The sequence below is a fragment of the Miniopterus natalensis genome, chromosome 11 (genome assembly GCF_054644295.1).
Source record: "Miniopterus natalensis isolate mMinNat1 chromosome 11, mMinNat1.hap1, whole genome shotgun sequence".
NCBI classification, from domain to species: domain Eukaryota; kingdom Metazoa; phylum Chordata; class Mammalia; order Chiroptera; family Miniopteridae; genus Miniopterus; species Miniopterus natalensis.
In genome coordinates, this window is record NC_142091.1 from 20,907,767 (window position 1) to 20,932,741 (window position 24,975).

The window sequence follows — 24,975 nt, forward strand, 5'->3', positions numbered from 1 at the left end:
CACAATTGTTGGTAAGAGTCTGAACATTTACTATTGCATATAATAATATAGCAGCTACAATATCTAAGAAATATATAAATACGCACACAAATTCATATCTTTAAAAGAATAAGAAAAATATTCAGTGAGCAAAAATTATTGCTTTGCTATTCAGAGACAGGCCTATTTTTGTGGCAAGAAAATAGTAATGAAGGGAAGAGCAACTTGTGAAAAATAATTATGAGAAGATAGCAGTCAAAAGATTATCTTGCGTGTGGCCCTGTCCAGTTGCTCCGTGGTTAGAACGGAGGCCCGCAGAGCGAAGAATCACGGGTTCGATTCCTAGTCCGGGTCAAGGGCACATACATTGGTTGCAGGCTGATCCCAGGCTCCAGCAGGGGCACGTCCAGGAGGCAACCAATTGACGTGTCTCTCTCACATTGATCTTTCTCTCTCCTCTCTCGCTCTCCTCCTTCCCCTCCACTCTCTAAAAATGAATGAAAAAACTATCCTCAAGTGAGGATTAACAACAACAAAAATATCTTGTGTGGCTTTAATGAATGATTCCTTTTGTAAATACACCAAGGGCACCAGAATGGGACAGTGTTTAGGTAAAAGACTGCCGATCCCAAAGCCATGTGTCTTTACTTAGCAAAGATTTATTCCTCCCATAACCACCACCATCAGGGAGTAGGGTCAGCCTAAGTTTCTGTTAACCAATGCAGTTACAAAACATAACAGGGGCTCAAAACACCGGATTCTTGTTGGGAGCAAGATGATTAGAAACTGGTTGAAGTACAAATTCAGCTGAGGAGATCTGTAGTACCAGGGAGAGCATCTTTTAGATGTATCTGTTCATAGGATCAGTGATGACCCTCGCTACGCTCTAGAAGGACTGGTACAATCTTTTCATTACTTAATCTTGTCTTTCCTTTTTGGTGACTATGTAAAGATATGGTATTTACAATCACTCACTCACGAGGTATTTTTTTCAGATAATGACACAGCAAAACTCCAATATGCTTTTTAGTTTCCATGTTGCAATAAAAAACAATTGACTGGCATGGGAGTAGATGCATGCAGCTTGAAATGACATATTCAGAGAACTCAACACTTCTCTCCAACAGCAGTTGAGCACATGAGAGAATGTTTAAAGCAAGTTATAGAGAAGCACCCCAGATTAGAGATCTTTTATTTTTGATGGAATGGGTGAATTACCTTAAAAAATAAAATAGCAACAGTGCATTTGTCTTTAGAGGGCAGTATTCTGATGATTATTTAAGGGATTAGTTGTTTGCATTTATTTTTAAATACACCAATGAGTTATATGAAAATCATGAAAATGAGAAGAATTTCTAGAAAGACTTTGTGGGTGTTTTTTTCCCCCTTAGCATCTAAATGAATTACTTAACTGTATATTATGTTTTAGACCACTTCTTTCTGGTATTTCATTTCTGGTGGGTTGTTTTTTTTCTTTCTTTCTAATAGTCTTATGATAGGAACTTCAAAGGGTGTTGAAGTTTTCTTTCATAAAATAATTGTTAAGACATGATCTGGTTTAGTCATTTATAAGGGAATGCTTCATGGTGAGAATACATTAAAATGTCATAACAATTATTTCAAGGAATGGATATTTGTTCAGTAAATGTCCTACGCTGCTAATTTCTTTAGGATAAATTGTTACTCTTAAATTCCATTTTCTCATCTCTACTAGACTAAGTAAGTACTCACTTCTTTCAAGTCTGAAAAGGAAATTTATACTTTAATACCTTTTGATTTAATATGGGGAAACAAAAGCAAACTGTGAACATGATAAGCCATCATTCAGTTTCAAATCAGCATAATTTAATAAGGTATGAATGGGCTTCCACATATTTACCACTTTTTGTAGCATGCGCCCATCTTAGATGTGAAAATCTTCTTTTCCCTCTGGATGGGGTACTCAGTTAAATCAACAGGGAATCAATTTGAAAATTATGGGCCCAGCATGGGGACTATGTCTAATGGAAAAGCCAAGGAGAGGCTCAGAAAATCAGAGAGGGCTTTATTATTTGCTGAAAGGTGCTTCTGAAAGACTGAGCTTGGTGTTTTTTGATTTTTTGTTTTTTATTTTTAATTTGCTAGTTTGTTTTTCAATATGACAAAATGGTGGTAGTTTAACAGCAGAAAAAATAGTGATTGATTATAAGTCCTTATTCAGGCTCACAGTTTTGAAAAAAAATATTTTGTAAAATCACATTCCCGTTTATTAAATAATCGTCTTATTTTATAGACCCTTTTCTTCCAAAATATTTTATTTCTTTTTGTCCTGGACAAAAGTTCCTAAACCTTTGTCCTTTATGTTGAATTATATTGAAAGAAAAGTTCAATGAGATTAAGAAGAACCTTCATTAAAAATCACATAAAGGTCCAAAGAGTTCAGGAGGGTGAGGTACATATTATCCTTCCTATGTTGTCCTTTGCTTGGTTCCTGCAATTAATAGTGTGCAGTGCCCTTTAACTGGCAGAAGCTCTAGCACCACCTATCAGGAGTGAAAAGTCTACAGCCTATTGCATATCTATCAATATCAAGCCTATTTGAGGAGCTGAAATCTCAATTTGGGCCCATCTGTTCTCTTTTGGATTATATCTGCATTATATTTTTATAATTTTAAACAGGAAAGATTAAAAGTAAAATGAATGGATTGTGAACACTAAGCCCAAATTACCCTTTCAGTAGATTTACTGATCTTCCAAGAGAGGTAACGAGAAGAATTCATGCGGGAGCCTATTACACTTAATCTCAGCCCACAACATGCAATTCCTGAGAGAGAACCTCCGCAATTTAGTGCACCTTTAATGAAATGGTTACTTACAGCAGATGCTTGCTTTCTTAAGCTTGCTCTCTTACGCTTAAACCTCATTTTCACTTTTCTTTCTCAGGAGTTACTCTCTCTTTTCTTTGTTTTTTTTTGACACTTGCTTTATATCCTGTCTGTGCTGCTTTCTTTGGCTTTACGCATAGATTAAGTCACATATTGCTTCAAATTAACTTCCCCCACCAGTGATGAACACAATGCTTCAAGCATTGCACATCCAGCACCGTGCATGCCACGTAGTGAGAGCTCGGTAGATATCTGTTGAATGAATGAATGAATGAATGAAAGAATATGTGAGGCTCTTTAAGAAAGAGGCTGCGTGTTCACTCTGTGAGACTAGCATCCAGGCTGAGTCATTTACATTTCTTAGCCAACACAGTCTCCTTAGAGTAGCTGCTAGATTACATAACTTTTATTTATGACTTTGAAATTATACTGGAAATGTCATCATTTCACAAGTCCAGTTTTTATAGTCTTTTACTTTGACTAAGTGCCCTGCTCATCCCACATAATACTATCCATTAAGATTTCCTGAAAAGGAAAGCTCATTTAACTTTGCTATTCAAAGGGTCTGCTGGCTCTTGTCGCCCTGAGGATAAAGTCCAGTTTCCTTGTTTCAACACAGAAGGACCCTCAGAGCATGATGCACCTCCCGTGATTGACTCCTGGGCTCCCACAGCACTCATCTCCCGTCTCCCCGTCTGGGGACCCTTCCCGTAGCTCCACCTGCTGTTCTGTTGCAGACGCTCTTTCTCCTTTGCCTGGAAAGTTACTTTTAGCCACAGCTCGTCTTCTCCTTGGTTAGGCCTTCCTGGACACTCCCCCGGCTGCCTTAGTTCTGACATTGTTTAGCTGTGCTTCAATGGCATTCGCTCTGCACGAGCACTTCACATTCCTGAAAGGCCCCCGAGCCCGCTTGGAGGCCCGAGTGGGCATGCCCCGAGCTGAGCAGGGAGCAGCCCGCCCACGATTCCCGGGCGGCTAATGGATGCAAGGGGGCTTCCTTCCTTTCTTCTTTGTGCCTGATAATACCTCCTTTCTCCTCTCTTTTTTTTTCTTTCAAAGAAATTAGGAAAGGAAATGGGAAAAGACTATGGAGGAAGACAGTGGAAAAGGGCACTTAAAGAGCACACAAAGGTTTTCGAATGACAAAGAATTGTGTGAACTCCTGCTCTACCACTTATTAAATTTTGAACTTGGGAAAATTACTTTATTGCTCAGAGCTTCTCTCACAGCTTCAATGCGATAATGCAAGTAAAGCCCTTAGCAGTGTGTCTGGCACATAGCAAGTGTTTGATAAATGTTATCTGTTAAAGGGCACTGTAATTGAACTCTTAGCCAGGAGGAGTATTTCTTTAAGTGGTATTCACTCCTTCAACAAACTGGATATCAACGTTTTCCATAGCTGTAGTAAGTTTCCTAAGTACTGCACCCAGCTTTATTTTGGATACATGCACCTCCCTTTTCTCTCTTATAGAAAACCACTGCACTCAGAATAAGAAGACCTGAGTTTTAGCTTTAGTTCCACATCTTCCCAGGCCTGCATCTATTGGAAAGTTATTTTCTTTTTGGATAATAACAGCTGCCCTCTTTTTCTCAGTAACTGAAGAAAATCAAGTGAAACAGTGTACACATGTGAACTATTGGGAAATGCTTCAGAAGTGTAAATTACTCTTAAAGCACTTTTTTTTCCCCCCACCAAAATTGAGTAAGCACTCTGAGAATGTTTGGGAAATGTAAAGTCGAAACAACAAGGTAAATTGAATGTTCTAGAAAATGGGGAGCTCATGCTGAATGACTCAGTCAAAAGACTGCTAGATATGGCAGTTTCCATGCCCTCATTTGGGATTTACTTAATTTCTCAAGGGGCTTACATAAGGTCCATCCAGCATCCCCAGCCCCCAACAAATAAACATATAAACGATTCCTCTATATAATGTGACATATAAATTCTATGAGAAACACTTTTAAAATTCTTTTCTGACATGAAAAACTGGGTATTAGCTATTAGCTATGAGACACATATTATTAGATAGGATTCATGTTGACATAAAATCTTGTGTAGTTAAAAGATTTTCTGGTAGCTATTTATTTTTCCCAGAGGATAATTTGTTTAAAGTATCCTACGATATGGAGATAATAAACATATACATTCTTTTTCATTTTACAACCTTTCTTAAACCTTTATATAATGGAATTTACATTTATGATGACATGTATTTTAATATATTTTTAAGAAAGTAGTTGATATTAACTTGAGTGCTTAAATAATTGAACATATTATCAGAATTAGAAATACTAATTGCTACCACTGAAGAATATACTAGACAAATTACTGGAAGATTTTTCTTTGCTACCAGCAAAGAAAATACTAGACAAGATACTATTTGACAAAAATAGTTATGTCTACTTTGGTGAAATATTAAATGCATCCAACAATGCACTGAAGACTAAAAATGGGTAAAAATTATTCTAACACCTCATTACTGGGACCTTGGTATTAAATTTCCACTACATATTCTAATAATGTATTTTTAACTACTAAGAAAAATGCAGAAAGTGTTACTTGGTGACATAGATTAAAGAGGAAAAATGGGTTGATGACTCATTAATGAATTGAGGATGGCTGTATATCCAAACTGGATCATTTAGTATTGTAAGCACAGACATGAATAAAAATCATTCATGATATCAATCCACTATCTTGATTAAAATGAAGATTAGGCATTGTAAAGCAGTTCAAAGCAAGAATATATAGGACCAATTACCATTAAGTTTTAATATAATAAAAATTTTTAAGGTGTTAAATTATACTTATTTCCTAGGTGACAAAATTGGGTAAATGAAGACCACTAAATGAATGACAACATGCCATGTGTATCACATTAGTGTCCCCCTTTTTCAAGTTGACATACAGGACTAGAGGGTGTGATATTTCACACGTCAATGGATACCAGACTTAGGTAGCATGTTTGTGCCCTAATTTTTAGAAGATGTCTCTTAGCTAATCACATGTACATCGACTCTTTTCCCTGGCGGAGAGGTAAATCTGCACTCGTTTATCTAAGATTAACATAAGTGACCAAGGCAAAAGGGCTCTGCCATAGACTGAAAGTTTTGTGTCCCTCCAAAATTCATATGTTAAACCTAATCCCCAATGTGATGGCACAATATTTGGAGGGGTGTGTTGGGGGGTAATCAGAGCCCTAGAGACTTTTGCTGAAGGCCTGAGTCCACCCAGTAAAAGTCTCAGTGTGTACAGAGACCAACCACCAACTGGCTGGGGCCTGCAGACCTTTGCAGTAGAGCAGGTTCTCAAGGAGTCATCAGGGTGGAGCTTTTGGAGTTAACCACGCTAATAAAGATTGAGATTTGGCCCTGTTGGGGAAGGGCTCAACACAGGGACAATGGCAGCTGCCCCTCCTACCCTTGCCCTGTAGCCACACAACTCAGCTTCTCCCTGCATGACCCTGGTGCCATTGAACCACTGTCCCTTCACTGGAGCCCAAGATGAGTGCCTGTGATAGTCTGTGCACTGGTCCTTTCAGTAGCCTTTGTCCCACCCAGAAGGATGGAATCGCCAGATGTTATCTGGGTTCTTCTTCCTGGTGCTGGTGTCGTGGGCTGAGGAGCTTGGTGTGGCGCTGGGACTCCTGGCTGCTGAGTGGGGGCCTCTGCAGCTGAGATATCCCTCCAGGTTCTCAACTGCCACAGGTGGGTGCGGGACTAGCTCATTTCGCCCCTCCTACCAGTCTTGACATGGCTGCTTCTTTATATCATTAGTTACAGGACTGCTGCTCAGCTAGTCTTTAGATGATTATTCAGGTTGATTGTTATATAATTAGGTTGTAATTTTGATGTCATGGGAGGAGGTGAGCACAACATGCACCTACTCTGCCATCTTGACTGGAGCTTCGAGAAGACTATTGATAAAGCCTTGAGAAACAGCGAGAAAATTGCTATCGGAAACTCAAGAAAAGGTGACCTGTTATGAAGTGTAGGAAAGTTTGACAATGCTGCCACCCAAGATGATGTGAACAACACATTATACACAGTGAATAAATTAAAATTGCCTAAGGATATTTTCAGCAAGAAAACTGAAAGTGCCAATAGGTTTCTTTGAGCTGTGTATAATAAGTAAAAATACAGAGAGATGAGCTGAAGAGAATCACTCATTTCTCCAGCATAATGCAAAGGACATCTAAAGAAGCCAGAACTCTAGATTTAAAAACAAAAATACTTCTCATCTCCAGTCTCGCCAAGTGATCAAGGACTAGTAACCTAAGAAATGGCCTCAAACATCAAATCCAGGATGCTACCAAGTAAGGTGTGTCCCCAAATAAAGATCCCAAGTGTATAGCCACTTACAACAAAGTGTAAGAACCTCTGTTTACAACAGAATTTTAAAGGCAGTTTCTTACAGCAGCCAGGCCCTCAGTCCAAGGTAGGGAAGAACCCAAAGGAACTGTTAATAAAGGCTGACAAAAGATTTATAAGGAGAATAAAGGCGTTGATTATGACTTTTAGTTGTCTGTGATAGTATGTGAGAGGAGTGACCTGAGCTAAAAAAAGGACCTTTGTTTTCAGGAAGAATTTAGAGAAAATTCTCCCAACCCAAAGCTTGCTGGGTTGAAAAATAAACTTTTTCATTCTGTCTTCTTGAGCTATAAAATAACTAAAAAGTTTTTTAAAAAGGCCTTTTTATCCCCTGGATAAATATCACCTAAAAGTATTTTTAACTATATTTTGATCTTGTGAGTCTCAATCATATTTGCACTTTATTCTTATAAAGATGATACTCAGTTCACTACCGTTAAAAAAGAGACAACAGGCCCCAAATGAAGTCACTTGTGCTTAGCCCACATCATCAAGCTTAGACTCAGTATCTATTCACGCTGCAGATTCAGCTTCTACCAAGAATGTAATCATCCCAGACAGCACTAGTGAGTTAATTTGCCTCACAGCTCACTTCCATCACCCATAGGCATGTTATTTAACACTGAAACAATCCACTCCTCCCCCACTTTTGCCTATAAAAGTGTTTCATTATGTACAGCTCTTCAGAGTTCCTTTCTATTTGCTGGGTGGGTGGGATGCTGCCCAACTCAAAAATCACTCACTAAGCCAATAAGATCTTTAAATTTCACCCAGTTGAAATTTTGTTGTTTTACTCTGATATACCCAGTGTCTAGCACAGTGTCTGGAACATAAAAACCCGTTCATATATGTGAAAAAATATTGTTTGCCATAAAATAAGTATGTTGAGACATTTTAAAAGAAAAAATAACCAAGAAGGTGGAGATACTTTTATGTCTAACCTTTTTGTAAAAACATAATATTTCAAATGAAATAATTAATTTCATAAAGAATTTCTAAATATGAATTTGCCACAAATATCTGGCTGTTTCAAGTTTTTTCTCAAAATTCAAAATTTTTACGTATTTGCATTTTATTTGCAATATCAACAAACAGTTTACAAGAGCAATCTTCAACAAGTAGCTGCATTATTTCAACTATGTGCTTCAAGACCAAATACTGAATATTATTTTGTCAAGCCTAATTTGATAGTTACTAATGCTTAGGAACAAGTTTCTGAATGAATGAAAAAGTACCTTATTACAATAAAGAAGGAAATTTGGGTCACAGCATCCATTTAAGCACTCTCATTCAGTCATGAAGATTCTCATCAACATCAGAAACACTTAAGAATTTAGAGAATTCAAACATGTCAATGTCAAAAAAAGACAACTCAAACTACTGCTCAGATTGTAGGCTACAACTGCAATCTTCCAACAAAGATTCAAACAGAAGAACAGTTAAGTTAAAATGAAAGGTCAAACTGAATAAATGTGTCAATCAACAGGCAACTATGAAAAGTTCCAGGTCAAGGACTCTGAGTCAAATTCAACTGACATTTTGAAAGCAAGTCAAGACACGTTGACACAGAAAACCCATTAATAACAAGGCTTTGCAATTTTATGAAAAATTCACTAACTACTTAATTTATAAAACTCAGAATTTACTCAGACTGAGACTGAAAATCATCCATGATGCCATATTCAACTACCTCTCTTCATTTATCTGTAATATATAATACAGCTCTGATATTTCAAAAACATATTTATAAGACTCTCCGAAACAGTACATCTTTGAATTGACACCAATACCAATAACCATATATATACATATATTTTTTCATAAGGTTTCATATTAGCAGGGTTTAAACTTTTCATTATTGTGAATCTTTTTTGTGTGTGTTTGCTGTTTATGCAAAGTAAGGGATGCTGATCTCTTATCCAGAAAAAGAGACATTCATTGTTCCATTTATAAGATTATTGTTGCATTTAAAGAGGAAATCTTTATTTAGCTGTACAGGAATATTTTATTGTTTATCAAGATATTATATATACAGATATATTCCTAGTCATAGAGAAGAATTGTGATTTGAGATTATTTTTCCAGGTTGGAACTCCTTCTACATTAAAAATGTTCCAATTCTAAGGACATCACAAGACTTTGAAATAACTTCCATGAGTCAAGCGAGTATGCAATATTTAACAGAGAATAATGTGATTTTGGAGCTATGATTGCTCCCTCCTGAAAAAATGGTTAGTGTTCACTGAAAATATTAAAATGATTTCACTGTTATTGGGTACCATAGTTGGAGAGTTTCTTGAGATTCAGTCTTTGAACATAACATTTAAAATTACAGAACTTTAGAATTAGATAGGAACATTAGGACTCATCTACTCTAACCTCTTCACTTTGTGGATGAAAGCTCAGGTGAAATGAATCATTGAAATTCATACAGCTAAGTAGGGACAAAGCTGGGCTCTCACCAGAAACTCTTCATCTCTCCTCCCCACCTACTCAATTAATCTTTTACTGTATAATGATGTCACCCAGTAATGTACTTTGATATTATATCATTTCCTGGGGAAAAATCTGGCAGCATCTATTTAAATTATAAATAGTTTTATTCTTTTACCCTGCATTCCATTCCTGGGAATCTATTCCATAGAAATAAAGTTGCTGATACACATGGGTACAGCTATTTAGAGATGCTTTCTGTAGCATTTTTCACAAACCTTTCAAAACAGGAAACAAAGTTAATATTTTTAAATAGGTAAATGGCTAAAGAGAGGTAAAGTCATGCCATGGACTATTATCTCAGGCGACATGAAAAATTTTCAAGATCATTGAATGAAAGATTATTGAATGAGATGCGGAAAAAGTATGCAAAATATGTCTCAATTAAAAAAAATAATGACAGAAATATCCCTGTACATATATAAGTCTGCCTACAGTAGGATTACAGTAGAACAGAGTAAAAGTAGGGGAGAGCCATCCTAATAAACAGCACGCGAACTACTGTATACTTGTGCAACGTGTCTGTGTATGCTTGAAGAGATGCATGAAAAGATGACTACAAAGATTAATGGTAATTATTTTCAGGCAGTGTGATTCCAAGGGAGTTTCATTCTCTTCTTTCTAGTTTTAGTAGGTTCAAAGGATCTATATAAGCTTGTATTAGTCATATAAATAGAAAAAAGTCTACCTACACTATGGTGAAAAATGAGAAGCTGACTTTGATTTAGAGCTCAAAAATACGGTTACCATGGAGAAGCACCAAGGTAAGTGTTTTCTCATCAGCTGCATATATTACAAACTAATCAGCTTGTGTGGCTAAGAGGACCTGCGAATTCATTTGGGTGTGGAATATTCAGTATATTTCAGGTTTGTTTTAGATATATCCAGAATCTCTTCTCCTCGGTTCACTAATAAACATATCTGCTTTTGTTTCTATCAAAATAAAACTAAAGCACAGAAATCACTAGAACCAATTTTTGGAAGAGACATTTAACATGGATTACTTTAAATCAATAGATAAGTTAGAAAATATTGTAATTGCCCCCAGAATATGCTATTTTTCTGAAACCAATTAATTCATTTATTTTTAAGTAAAAATTAATGTTTCTCTGTTAATCTATTTTTCTGTTTCCAATTTTCTATTAACAAGTAAAGTGATTAAAATGTCCTGACATTTTGAATAAAGAACATAAACTTTATAAAATAGAAAAAAAAAGATTATAATCAGATCAAGGGCTTTGCCTATCTTCATTTAACTCAATAAAAAAAGGGTCAATTCAGACAGTCACTAGTTAATTTTCTCAAAGGGGTTGACATAGTTTGTGTTGCTAGTGACAGCCCATGTTGACTTTTAGTGTTACTCAAATGATTATTTTTCCAAAAGCTCATTTTATCCCATACATAACATTACTTGCCTAATCTAGCTTTAGTTTAGTCTTAGAAATGATACCATAACTGAAGTTAAGGATCATTTGACACTGTTAATTGTTTAAATTGTGAGGCAGAGTTGTTGAAGTAATGCCCCAAAGTTCTTCATGCCTTCCTGGATCCGCCTTTGGGTAACCCCCTCCCACACTCCTTGTGCTGCACTAAGTGATTGCCTTGGCCATTCAGACATCAGCAAACATGGAACAAACATACACTTGCAAACTGGGTGTGCCCTGGAGGCCACTATTGTGGAACCCTGTGAAAACCATGTGATGTAGCCTGGACTAGCCTGCTGCCGGGTAAGAGAACATTAATTCTAAGAACCATCTTTCTGCCAATGACATATTTGGTTAGTAATTCAAATATTCCCCCCAGAGTTTTCTTCTCCCAACAGTATAATCTCTCACTAGTATAAACTTATCACATTAAATAGTTGTCTAAAGTTCTGTCTAGATTAAGAGCTCTAGAAGGGAGAGATCATGCTTTACTCAACCACGTATTTCTTGCCCTGATAAAGTACTATACACATTACAGGTGACCATTAACTTTTTGGAAAGTGATGTATTAAATATTTTCCTGATATTGATATATTACTATTTTTGGGTGTGATAGTTTAGCATATGGGCAAGGAAATGAGAAAGTGCTTATATATAACAGTATAGAATCCTACTTGTTTATATTGTAATTAATTCAACAAATACTTTATTTAGCAAAAAATATGCCAGGCACTATGCCAGGTGCTAGCAATGGTTAGCAAGGCAGGTATGATTCCCATTCTCAAAAATATATAATGTAATAAAGGAATAAACGTTGAAGAAAGCAGAAATTTTTATTTTAGCCCGTTTTCCTGAACTGCATTATATTCTTAGAACTGCTTCTAAGAATAATAAGCAGCCTCCTGAAAAAAAAATCACATACTGCTTCTCAGGGAATTATCTTAATAACCCTGAATATTGAATCTTAACATTGTAATAGTAAATTTCTCTTTAATATACCCCATAAAATGCCTTCAGCAACACGTAAATTTATGTAAAGCACATATATTTATGTTAAGCAACATGTAATTTATCCCTGGATTTAATTTGGAAAAATCTGGCAGCTTTACTTTTGTTAGGAATACATAACTTGCTATAATTGGAATTAAGCATAATCATGGTCATTTACTTAACTTGAATAGGTGACATGAAAAGCTTTCTTTAAAATAGAATTACTATAATAATAGATGAGATTTGCTTTAACTATGAGGTCACCATTTGTTACTGGGATTTGATAGACAAAACCTCAGTATCTTTCATGTTTTCCTCATGCCCAGTCTCTACCTAGAATGTATATCCCCCTTCCACTCCCTCTCCCTGCTTCGCCTGCAATATTCTTTATTCTTCTTTAAGAACAGGCCCAGGCATTATTTGATTCAAGAAGTACGCTCTGCTTCCACAGGTTAGATGATGCATAACTTTGACTGAGTTCCCTAAACATACCTCTTCCATCGCTCTTGCCACACATCGGTGTGTCTGCTTCTCTGTAAGTCTGGGCTTCTCAAAGGCAGCACCCTCTCTCAGTTGATGTGCCTTTCACAGAATGTGTTATTGATCCTACAGAATCCTCAGTTCCTGGGCAGCTGCCTAATATTAGGTGTTCAATAAATCTTTGTGGAACTGTGATATATTCAGAATTCATCTATTTTACACTGATAAATACTCTATAGAGACATTAATTATTCATTTAAAAAATGATGTCATGCTTTCCCAATTCTCTAAATTGATCTTTTCTACTTTCCTTATATAAGGTATATCCGATGAAGAAAGAAAGTTAATAATAGCCCAATAGTTATTTCTAAAACTCCCTCTCCCTCCTTTTCCAAGAGATAAAACATCTTTGAGAGGGTACCTACTGAGTTATTAACTCTAAACTCCTAAAGTCACTTTTATATTATAATGTGATAAAAATAGTCCATGAAAGAAACTAGAGGATTTTGAAAAGCTAAAGCAAAAGACATCACAACACTTAGACACTCTTTAGAATTTAATACAAAACAGATGCAGAAAGAGAAATTGCAAAATAAAGGTAGAATTTCAAAGATGTCTTGAAAATAATGGCCCATCAAAAACCTTGCTCTTTGACAATCACTTTAGGAAATAGCATAGGAGTCAGTCTAAAACACAATGCTCACATATCAATAGCATTTCAAAATGTAAAACTGAACCATGTTTGCTTATAAAAATCCTAAACCTTATGTGGTATTAGAGAATAAGGACAGCCTTTTATTTACCAGGGCTTTCTTTCAGAAACTACAATAAAATCTTCTTTTATATATTATTCCTACAAAGTAAAAGAAATCTAGTATTAAGTGCCTTATTATACTATGCATTTCATCACTCTGCAGGTGAAATTATATCCCCTGGTTACTATATATATATATATATATATGCAGGACATTCTTTTTAAAATAACAGAAAACCAATAAAACATATTAGCATTATTTCAACATGATAACTAGAATCCATTTTATATGTTCCTTTTATTAAAAGCTCCTATGATTATTATTTCCAGAGAAAATAATTACTTTTAGCACAATATCAAAAATATTTAAATTTCATGTAAAGCAAAATGAATAAAGCTCCTGATCACTGACATTCTCTATGATTAAAATGGGTTAGGATTTTGCCTTGGTTAAAAAATTTAAAAAGCTACTTAGATATGGCAGTCAACGTTCGTTTCTAAGCGGCCTACGCTAAACGGCTAGTTTTTAGTTAATATACTCTTACCTTCGTTTATTCCTTTAACAACTCTACAAATATTTGTCTGGTCTGTAATGTGCACCAGGTACTGTGTTGAGGGCAGAAAAATAAGCATGTTCCTAATTTCTGGAAATGTAAAGGCTAGAAGGGAAAGACTCAAGCAATGTTTACGGTGGAATTTGACACTCGCTCTGGGGGAGGGGTGGGGAGGGATAGAGGCAGTGCCGGGGCACTGAGGGTGAGCAACGGGGCAGACCCCGAACCCTGCGGACCAGCTGTCTAACCTGGAAACTGAATCGTGTGGCCAAACACTCAAGTGGAACCACCAATGCTGCTAGCAACATACTTGCTAAGACCAGGTACAATTTTAAATGTCTCAGATGTGGACTATTTTCTTCAGAAGAGCGGTTGAGGCCCTTGTGCTCTACCTCTTTGCCTCGCCTCCAGCTGCAAAAGCAACACAACATTGCCCCTCACGTCCATTGGCAGAGATTGTCCGAAAGACTGAAAGGGGAAGTTGGTGACAAGGGGTTCACACACTATAAAAAGAGACAATTAAAGCAGCCGGAAGAGTGAGTTTTAAATAATGGAAAACACCCCCACAGATCACCTGAGGAGGTGAGTGTAGTAGGATATTTTGAGGGGTTTTTCAACTCACTCTCAGAAACTTTTATGGGAGGAGTTTTAAAAACAGTTCGTTGACTTGATGTTACAGGACATAGACTTTTAATGTTTTAATAGTGATCTAGTGAGTAAGGTAAAAATGGGTTGCACTGTCCAGCGAAAGAGATGAGACCACAGAGATGAGACAATCTCTTTATGTCTCAGGTTTTCAAAATGGCACAGTGAGGAATTACAGTTTTAGATCTTTCTGTCTTTGCTTTGAAACATCAAATCGGATTTGGAATATCATTCACGGTGGTGAAGTTTTAAGCTCAAAGGAGCTTAAATGATAATGGTGGCTGCGTAGTAATTGTGTCTGTGTTGCTCAGAACCCCAGTAGTGAGACATGACCCTTCACCCTTCTTCCTTCCTGGGGCTCAGTTTCTTCATTTCTATATAATTTGCCTGGTTCACAATGTTGTTGTGGAAATCAAATGAAATAATGCATATGAGAGAGAAAGGGCAAAGGTTGTCTTCATGATGGAAAATTCCATTTATATATTTTAGCCTAGGTCTAAATAGAATAATAAAACCTTCAAATTTATTCTGAAGTGATTAACTAAATGTTGAAGAGTCTGATCTGTAGGATTGCCTTTAAAAATACATATAACGGACAAATTTTGGCAAAGGAAAAGGAGATTCTTCATAATAGTCAAGTTTATAAATATTAGAAAAAAAGAAGTAGACATTCAAGGGATTAGAGCTATTATTACTTTTTTTTATTATTACTCACCCCTGTTTCCTGTGCTTTCTCAGTGATGGTATTTGCCATTATGGCTGTCTTAGGTCAGAGTTTCAGAGAAACAATGTGAGTTGGTGACTCCATTGAGGCATGGCATTGGGGTCAACATTTGTAGGGGAAATGAAGAAAGTGAAATGGAGCATAGAATGTGTTTAACTCTGATGCAATCACAACAAAGGCCTCAGCTTTTCTCACAGGGAACTCTGGAGCCAAGATGACCCTTTAGAATTGTTTTACTTTGAGGCAAGGGACTCAGCCTTCATAACCATCTCTATGCATTCATTACCCCTACCTTGGGTACAGGCTGGGGGTTAAGGCATAACTTGGGCCAGACAACTCTCCTTGGCTGAGAGCAATTCCTAGAGAGGGACTCAGCTGAGAGCTATGAGCCACCAAGACTCTTAGTGGCTTGGGGGAGAATGCCTTAGTTTTGAAAGGGGAATCTGGGTAACACACCGTGGCATTTACTACAATGGCCTATGGTGTCTTCAGTTAAAATAGACACAATTACTTATCTTTCCTACTTTAATTCATTTGAATGGGCCCATGAATCAATATGAACACTGAAAGGGAGAAGAGTACAAGAAAACAAGAGGGAGATGGAGGCATTCAAATTGTTTATTAAGGTTTGAATAGAAGTCTCAAGACGTAAGGAAAAGCAAACACTGATTATGGGCAAACTTGGAATATTGAGAAAAGAAGAGCATTAGGCTCTGAAAAATAATTTAGATACTCATTTCAGTAACTTGACTTGAACAATTGATTCAAGTGATGTTACAATTTTATAATTTAAAGAGTGGGCTTGACATTTTGCATTTATTTACTTATTCATTTATTTATTCTAAACTATTTAGTACTTACGTAATTTATAAACATTTGTGGTCATATAAAATAAGTCTGCAGACTGGGATGAGGAAGTAGTTCTAGAGTCAAGATCCTTGACTGGTTATTCTTCCAAGTACAATTGCAAGATAACTAATAGAAATTCAGAGTAATACTGAATAAACTCAATGGAAATTCTGACCTGAAACCCAAATACTTGGAGTGCTATTTTGCATGGAAATATTTATTAGAAGTTTGCTATACATATTGTATTAGAAAAACTGACAAGTCTAAGTAAGTAATTCACTATTAAAAATGATGAGTTAGATGAGAATTTGGTTTAATAAACATCACTGAAGTAAATGCAATAGACTTCACGATCAAGGTTAAAAACAATAACACCAGTTGCAAAAACACACTAGGGCCTACTAATGGTCATATTTCAAAAAAAAACAGGCACTTCATTCCAGATTAAAGTCATCTTTTGGTTGTATTAAAAACAACCATTGAAAAGAGAATGTAGTATTATAGAAATCCAGCCTGAGTATGTGTGTGTGTGTGTGTGTATATGGAACAAAAAATAATTTTTGAGAAAAACAAAACTTCCAAAAGGAAAAAAAAAGGAGTCCTAGACATATAAGCACTTCTAAATGTCTGGAGTTTACAACCTAGGAAAGCAAATTCTGCTAAGAGCTAAGGAGTGTTTTCTATTTCTCACCCCCCACTTTTCCCAATCCAATAACCTGAAACATCCTGCTGACTCTGATAGAATCTCTGGGAAGTATGATACTTTTATCCCCTCAGAGATCACAGAGCACAGTCTACACTAAAATTGTTTCTCTTTATTAAGAAGCTTTATTTTCCCTCTAAATCAACCAACCAACCAACCAACCAACCAACCAACCAACCAACCAACCAACCAACCAACCTATAGTTCCACACTACAAAACATTTCATAGAAACCAGTATCTTTCAAGTCACCCATAAAGCTATGTAAGTATATTACAAAGATACAACGCCTATCAAAGATGAAGTTTCTAAATGAATAAAAAAGCTTTGCATCCCGACCACAGTAAGCACCATCCCCAGAAGGTTTGCTTTGGTGGAAGATATTTCAGTAAACAAAGGGAAGCCTGTGTGACTTAGATGGCTGAGTCTTTTTTTATAGGTGACAACTTTGGAGGACTTGATTTTGCTACATCGACAAGTTACAAGAAGTGAGGAGAAGACTTCAAATTTCACTTTTCAGACCATCTGCCAATTAGAGTAAAAACGGATGTGGATAATCGATACGGTGTTACTACCCAGCTGTGATCCTGAAGGTAGCGTGGTCCACGGCTTAGTCAGAAGACACCCCCAGAAATTAAGGAACAGCCTGCCAATTAGAGACTATCTCAGATGTCACCTAAGGCGGTCCCCTTTCAGTCAGTTCCAACTGTGCTGAAGGGAACATCCAATTTCGTGTAAAAAGGCAAAGAAATAAACTATTTTATAGTAACAAGTTTTAACAGAATTTTATGCAATACTTAATTATATCAAAACCTCTGAAATAATGCAGTAGTTGACTAAACAGAAAATGCTTTATTATCAAGTTGTCATTTTGTATTCAACAAACATTGACCAAGTGGCTATGTGGACCTTCAGAGCCCAAAGTGGTCAAACAGAAAATGGCATATTAGCCTCTGCTTTTAGAGACCCCCACATTTTAGTTTATTTCATGAATATATATAATGTTATAGAATCACAGGTTTTAATGGAATATTTTGGCCATTATCTTATGACTGCAGGAAACATATACATACTAAAAGAGATGGGCATTCTTTTTTGCTATGGGAAAGATTACTACTTTGAGAAAATAGTGGGTGCGGGTACATTCTTTAACACAGACAAGCAGGGAAATGCGTGGGGAACCAAAGACTAGAACCAAATCTTCCTTCTAGTTTTATTTCCCACAGTTTATAGACGGGCTGAACGCATCATGGCCAATGGGTATGGAGAGAATCAAAAGGATAATAAATATAACGCAGTTTAAAGATCACACTGTACTGACCCCGTTACCCCAATCTAGTATTCATGTGGCCTGGAAAAGCCTTATGCTTCAGTTTCCCCATTAAAAAATGGGGTCAAATATGTGAAATATCCCTTCTCTACCTTCCTAAGTGTATTGTTCTAACTAGAGATTTGAGTAAATCTGAAGGACCATTCAAATAATGCACTTTGATTTGGTTGCCCATTTAACTGCAATTTAGCATGTTCGGAGAGCTCACAGTGGAAAGGGCAGTTCTTTAGCTGACCATCCTGATGACAAATGTTTGATTTTCTTTCTCTGCCCCTCCAAAAAACAGAGCAAATTGCAGGCTTCCATGATATTTAGTGTAACTGCTATTTATGCAATATAAGAATTAAAACTAGCCTACATCTCAAATAAGTAATCAGGGATTGCAAGTCTCTAGAAAACTAGGAATCACCATTCCTCCACTAAGACTGTGGCTCTGGGGCCACGTGGCCATGCTCAGGTGCTGTTCAGTATTAAGAGGTTCTCACAGACCTCTGACCAACATAAACATTTGTGTCCAAACACAATCATAAATGCTTTATTTGATGAAAGGATGGTTATTTAGGGCCAAAGCTCATGATGGTTGACTTCTTCATTGTAACATCTGTTTAGCCAGTCTAGAGTGAATGTTCAATCCCTGCTCTACACAGCTGTCAGAATTATCTTCCTAAAAAAACAAATCTGAGTCACATTGCTCCCTGCTGAAGTCCAAATACAACCCCAAATCCACGGCTCAGAAATTGATGCCTTTTATTCGTTAACGAGGCCTCTGCTGCTTCCCTTTAAATTTATTTAACAAATACTGACTTACTGCCTTCTCTGTGTTCTCACTGTGCTGTGAGGGCCGTTGGTTCCTCACTGTTCCTGAAACATGCTCTAAACTATCTGCCCTTCTATTTTTGCTTAACCTGCTCATTCTGTCTGAAATGCAGTTTCCTTTCCTAGCCACATGGCAAAATCCTGCCTATCCAAGCCCAGTACAAATACCAGCTCCTCCTGCCAGCCGTATGCAGAGTTCTCTGGTGACAGCACTGTTAATAGCAGGCCACTAGCTTATCCTGCTGTCTCCCACCTTAAATTGTGCTTTCTTAGGGGTGAAGGGCCATGCCTTTTACTTTGGATCCCCACAGCACTTAGCTTATGAAACTGAATTGAAATCACAATCTAATTTGCCACGTTCAGATAATTCATATCATTTCCAAAAAGGTGATTTGGGTGAATTAGATCGAAGGTTTATGAACTAATACATTGCTTATACCCTTTTAACAGTGGCTCCATTAATGGATTCACTCCAAACCATATTGCTGAGATGGTAAAAGACTGTCTAAGTAAACGGGCAAGAGAAAAAGGGGCATTTTCATTATAGACGTTCACATTTAAATCTTTAGGGAATTAAGCTAAATCTGAAAGCAGTAGGTGTTATTTTTTAACCTGATGTGATATGTTTATCTATTCACTCTCTTAAAATGCATTCCAAAAGCACTATTTTATTTAAAACACAACAATGTACATTGTATATGGATATAAAAGCTACACACACAAAATTTACCCCAAGCTTTATCTACACACCAAAGGCTGTGTGCAAAAGATACCAGTACAACTAATGGAAAGGTAGAGAACTTCATTAAGCTATATTGTGGCATCTACAAGATGCTAAATATCAATATCGTTTGGGCATCTCTTTTTGGAGGGGCAGAGATTTGGCTCATTCATTTGCTGCTCTGCAGTGCTGATGTGGTTTAAAGTATACCCCCCTTTCTCTTCTGATTAACCCTCACGCAGTCACCCGCCAGTGGGTTAGGCCCCAGGGCAGTTAACCTAGACTGGGCTCCAGTCAGAGGTGCACTCTTCCTGCTTAAGTCCCTGAGCTCTGTTTGGCTTCCTCACTCTGCTGGGCTAGCCTAGATCCCATAGGTTTCTTCAGTGGCTCTCCGAATCTCAGAGAAGGCCGCAGATCACCCCACTTGGCTCTCTTCTGAACCCTGTACTGCTCCTTTTATTCCTGGAGTCTTCAGCTGGCCTCTCAAACAGAACATGTCCACAAGTCCAGAGGCCTTCCCAAGTCTCCCTTCTATTTAACACTTTTATTCCTTCTCCTGAAACATGCAACTTCTCAGGCATATTGTTTCACAAGGAGAAGGGCAGGAGGGAGATCAAATGCTTTTCATTTTTATTCTTTGCCTTTCCAAGTTTCTACAATGGAATTCTCTCCTTGAAGCCATCCAGGACCCAGTGTTTGAGGAAATTAGGAAAAAAGGGATAGACAATTTCTTTTACACCTTGAAATTGTGAAGCTTCCAATTTTTACAGTACATACATGTTTCTATTAATTATTCTAAATACACTAAAAATAATAAATCCTAGATTACCACAGAACTAAATATTTCTCTCACTTCTCAATATGGTAATTTGCTTTAATTTTCTATTCTGTAGTTTATCACTGTCCACAATCCAGAACCTAATTTTAACATGGTTTGTAATACTACGGGTTTACGAAGTGAGAAGTAAATTTTGTACTTCTCAAGGGCAAGAACAGCATATATGTAAAAAGGAATATAGCAGGTGCTATTACCTGCCAACTTTATGAAAGGGATTAAAGGTGTTTATTGACGCAAATGAAAGACATCAAGCTAAAGTAGTAATTTCTAAGAGACAAAAGCAAGAATCAATATAATTTGATCAGGACCATTAATTTCTCTATTGGTATTTTAAAATAAAGAAGGGGCTCACTTATATAAAGAAAAACCAATATTCACTTTAGACATATTTTTACTTTATATATCTGATCACTTAAAATGAACATTTACAGATAATCCAGAGAAGATATATTTTTGAAGGTATGTGTTTTGCTTTCAAGTGTAACATTTCTGTATTACATTTTTTTCTGGTTCTGTTTTATGACATTCAAGGCATAAAATTTTTCACAGTCTTGAAGGAATTACCAGCCCAAGGTAAAGGGAAAAAAGGAAACTCACAAATTAGAGGGCGATGAGTTTAATGTAATATGATCTAAATATTTCGCATATAACCACCATTGATGATTAAAATCAATTCATTGATTGAGATGTGGACAATGCTGTTGGTAACTGTTTCTCATTCATATAGTCTCTCCCATTCATTGCCAAGTAAACCAGGACAAAAGGACTAATTTGGAAGAAAATGTTTCATTTTGGTTACATTGGCAAATGTAACAAAGAGAGCTCATGTTTTACTTTTGTAATAAAAATTCATCAAATTCTAGCATGAGAAAGGAGCTTAGAAGTTATCTGGTCCAACTCGTTCACTTTATTCCTTTATGGGATTGGTGCCCAGGTAGGTCAAGTAGTCAATCCGCTTTCTGATATACAACTGACTAGGGACTGAACTGGAAATTGATTCAGATTATCCCTGACTTTGGGTCCAGGACTTTTTTACTGTATCATATTACTTTTATGATAAAATTCAATCCAAACTGAGTTTTATATGTTTGGGCTCATTATAACTGTGGTTTTCTAGTGCTTCCCAAAGTGTTTAGAGAAAAATGAACTAATGTGACTGCATCTCAAATTGGATTTGTAGACATAAATTGTATTTGGATCCATCTCTTTAGCAAATATAGATGGGCTATTGCAGCCAAAACCTCTGCCACCCTAATTCCCTCAGTGTTTCTCTCTCCCTCTGTCCTGTTATTCTTTTATGTCTTAAATGGAACAGTGGGGGAAGGAGGTGTTTTTTCACTTCTCTGTTGAGTTAAGATACTGTGATGGTTCTACAGGATTTGGTTCAAAAGATTTCCTACTCCATTTAGTTGATTGCCATATAGATATGTAAAACAAAAGAAGGCATTATAAACAAAATATTTGGTGGAGAAGAAATGAGTATGCCTGTGAATGTTTATCCAAGGTTAATGTGCCTTTCTGACTATGGGTTGCATGTTTAGCTCTATAGCCTTTGAAAAATGTAAAAATATCCAAAAAAATACCATTTTTTGAGGAGTAGGGCAGTCAGGTTATTTCATTAATTTATTGTATCATAACTTCTGTTAAGACTACTTTAAATAACAATAGACATTTTATGTAGCAACAGAACTTTTGAGAAGTAATGTGGAAATATTAACAATATTCATCAAGTAAATAAAAGTAGCAAACATAGTTGCATAATATAGTATTACCAAATTTTACTGGGGGTTTAAAAATAATTATTACTGTCAGTTTGACCTAATTTCAAAATAATGGAAGAATGTACTTGTTTAAGTCAAACTGATTTTTTCCTATGTTTCATTAGTATTTCATAGATAAGAAAGCTTTTACATTTGAACCTAAATTTCTAAAATTATTATTACTCAAAAAATAAAAGTGTATTAACTTACGGCCCTGATGCTTTCAAAATGTCCACCTTCTTTCTCGAAATCGATAGGCTGTCCTTTTAGCGTCCAGTAGAAAGTGACATCCAAACTGGTATCATGAATTGCTTTGCAATTAAGAACAATGCTTTCTCCCACTGTTAACTCTGTTCTTTTAGGAGTAAGTTCTATTCTTGTAGGTTCTATAGAAATAAAAATGTATTAATTAATATAACACATAGTATTTCCCTACATTTTATATTTTAAATAATATAGAAAAACTTAAACAAGGAATCTAGGCAATAAAGTTGTTCCAGATACACATCCTTCAATAAACTTTTATTAACTAAACTATGACACTTTTGTATGCTAGGACATTTTACTATGCTTCTGTAGGGGAGTGATGATTTCAAAGTCCCTTTTCCTATTAAGAAGTAAACTTGGGCAAAAAAAAAAAAAAAGACGAGAGACTACACAACTAGAAACAGCATTTGGCAATCTGGAAGAAAGAAAAATCTTAAAAGAAGGCATAGCCTCCCCCCCCCCACCTTCAAGGATCATCAAGTGTAAAAAGAAGGATTTTTATAATAAAAAAGCTCTGTATCTAAGGAGGAAGAATTCAGGTGATTTCTATTCTTTAAAGGTTATATAGAAAGCACCTCCCCTCAAATTACTGTTTTATCATAGATAAAAATATAATGCTACCAACTAAAACAACTTGTATTTGCTTTATACTCTAGAAGCAGCATCTCTGTCTGATTATAAAACATCACTTTTGATAGATTATAAATGGTTTGAGATCTGAAAAGAAAGAAAACATATTGAATAAAAATGTTTCTGAGAAAAAAAAATGTGGTTATTTAATTACCTAAAGATTCAGTTAATTTTTTTTTAAAAAAGGTACATTTTTACAGGGTTAGAGCAACTTTGAATCAATAAAGGCTAATAGGAGCTGTGGCTTATTTAAGATAGTGATCAACTTTGTAAGTTGTATAAGTGTTGAGTCACTGTGTTGTACACTTGAAACTAACATAATATTGTATGTCCACTGTAATTGAAAAATAAAAAATATATATTTTTAAAAATATACCTTTATTGATTTCAGAGAGAGGAAAGGAGGGGAGAGAGAGAGAGAAACATCAATGATGAGAGTCACTGATCGGCTGCCCCGCCCGCAACCGGGGCATGTGCCCTGACCGGGAATCGAACCCCAATCGCCCAGCTCGTAGGTCGATGCTCAACTGCTGAGCCACGCCCGGCAGGGCTAAAAGATATTTTAAAAAAGATAGTCATCAAATAACTGCAATATGATTTGCTATTTTGAATAAGGTAGGGAAGTGATGGAGATAGGATTTTGATTTTGGCTTTTTTTCTATGTGGATTCCTGATTGTGGATACCTGAAGAAGACTGACACAACTGATTAAAAATTAGCCCAGTTTCCCTATTCTAGCTCTGTTGTTGACAACAGCATAATCCGATGATGCACCATTCTTAACCACGGGTGGTTAAGACCCTTTAACATGCAGCATCCTTCTGAGCCATCCCGAGAGGAAAGGGCAATGCCAGGAAAGGAACACCACCATGAATGCTAACATTTTAGAAGTCAGATGTTCCACGTGGCGGTCTAGGTTCTGGCTTCATCAGAGAAGACAATCACATCATACTGTAGTTTCAACTTTGTAAGAATTAAAATATTCTAAGTAGGTAAATATTCCATTTAACTCATGATTAAAACATTTTTGTTATTATTAAAAAAAAAAATTATCTGGATCCAGCACTGCCTCATTGTTTAGCACACAGAAGGAACAGGACACAGACTGGGAGTAGAAAACGGAGTTTGATTCCTGTAATGTCTGCTAGACATGAAGATATCTTTTAAATTATTTTCCTTCCATTGATGTTTGCCTGTCCTTTAAAATACCAGAATGCTGATATTTTTCTAAAAAAAGAGACAAATTAACATTTTTATATTTTTATGGCCAAAACAGAATTCACTATTAAACACATGCACAAATGGAAAATTAATTAAGTATATAGTTCAATTGTGAAAAATATTCTTGTGCCAATTAAAGAAACTGCCGAACATATGAGATTTTCTTACTATTCAGTGGTGACATGTAATCTCGAAGGTTCAAGGCTTGAAATCTAGTTCACTTTAGAAACAGAAAACTAACAGAAACATTTAAGTAGCAGTATTTGAAATATCAAAAAATGACATATAAAAAATTCCATTGATGCAAACATCAAAGAGTAGCCCTGGCCTGTCAGTTTATCTGATGCACACTCACTCTAACACGTCACCTTCATGTCCCCCTTCTGCCTTTCTACCCCAAATCCTCTGTTGAAGTGGTAATAAAGGAATATTACTGATTAATGCTAAAATTAATCTTGGTAGAGAAAAAATATTTTTATACTGTTAGCATACTTTCAAATTTTGAGACACTGACTAAAACTTCTGAAAGCTGTCTTCATCTTCTCACTTACTGTGTTCAAGGAA

General features: G+C 36.2%; 1 protein-coding gene across 1 annotated transcript in view; it reads right to left on the reverse strand.

Annotated features, from left to right (window-relative positions):
• Nucleotides 1-24,975, reverse strand: part of CNTN5 (contactin 5) — a 964,763-nt gene that overhangs the window by 87,317 nt on the left and 852,471 nt on the right. Inside the window, exon 15 of the mRNA XM_087821593.1 lies at nucleotides 22,505-22,680. Within this exon, the coding sequence (XP_087677719.1) occupies nucleotides 22,505-22,680 (176 nt within the window). The remainder of the gene's footprint in view (nucleotides 1-22,504; nucleotides 22,681-24,975) is intronic.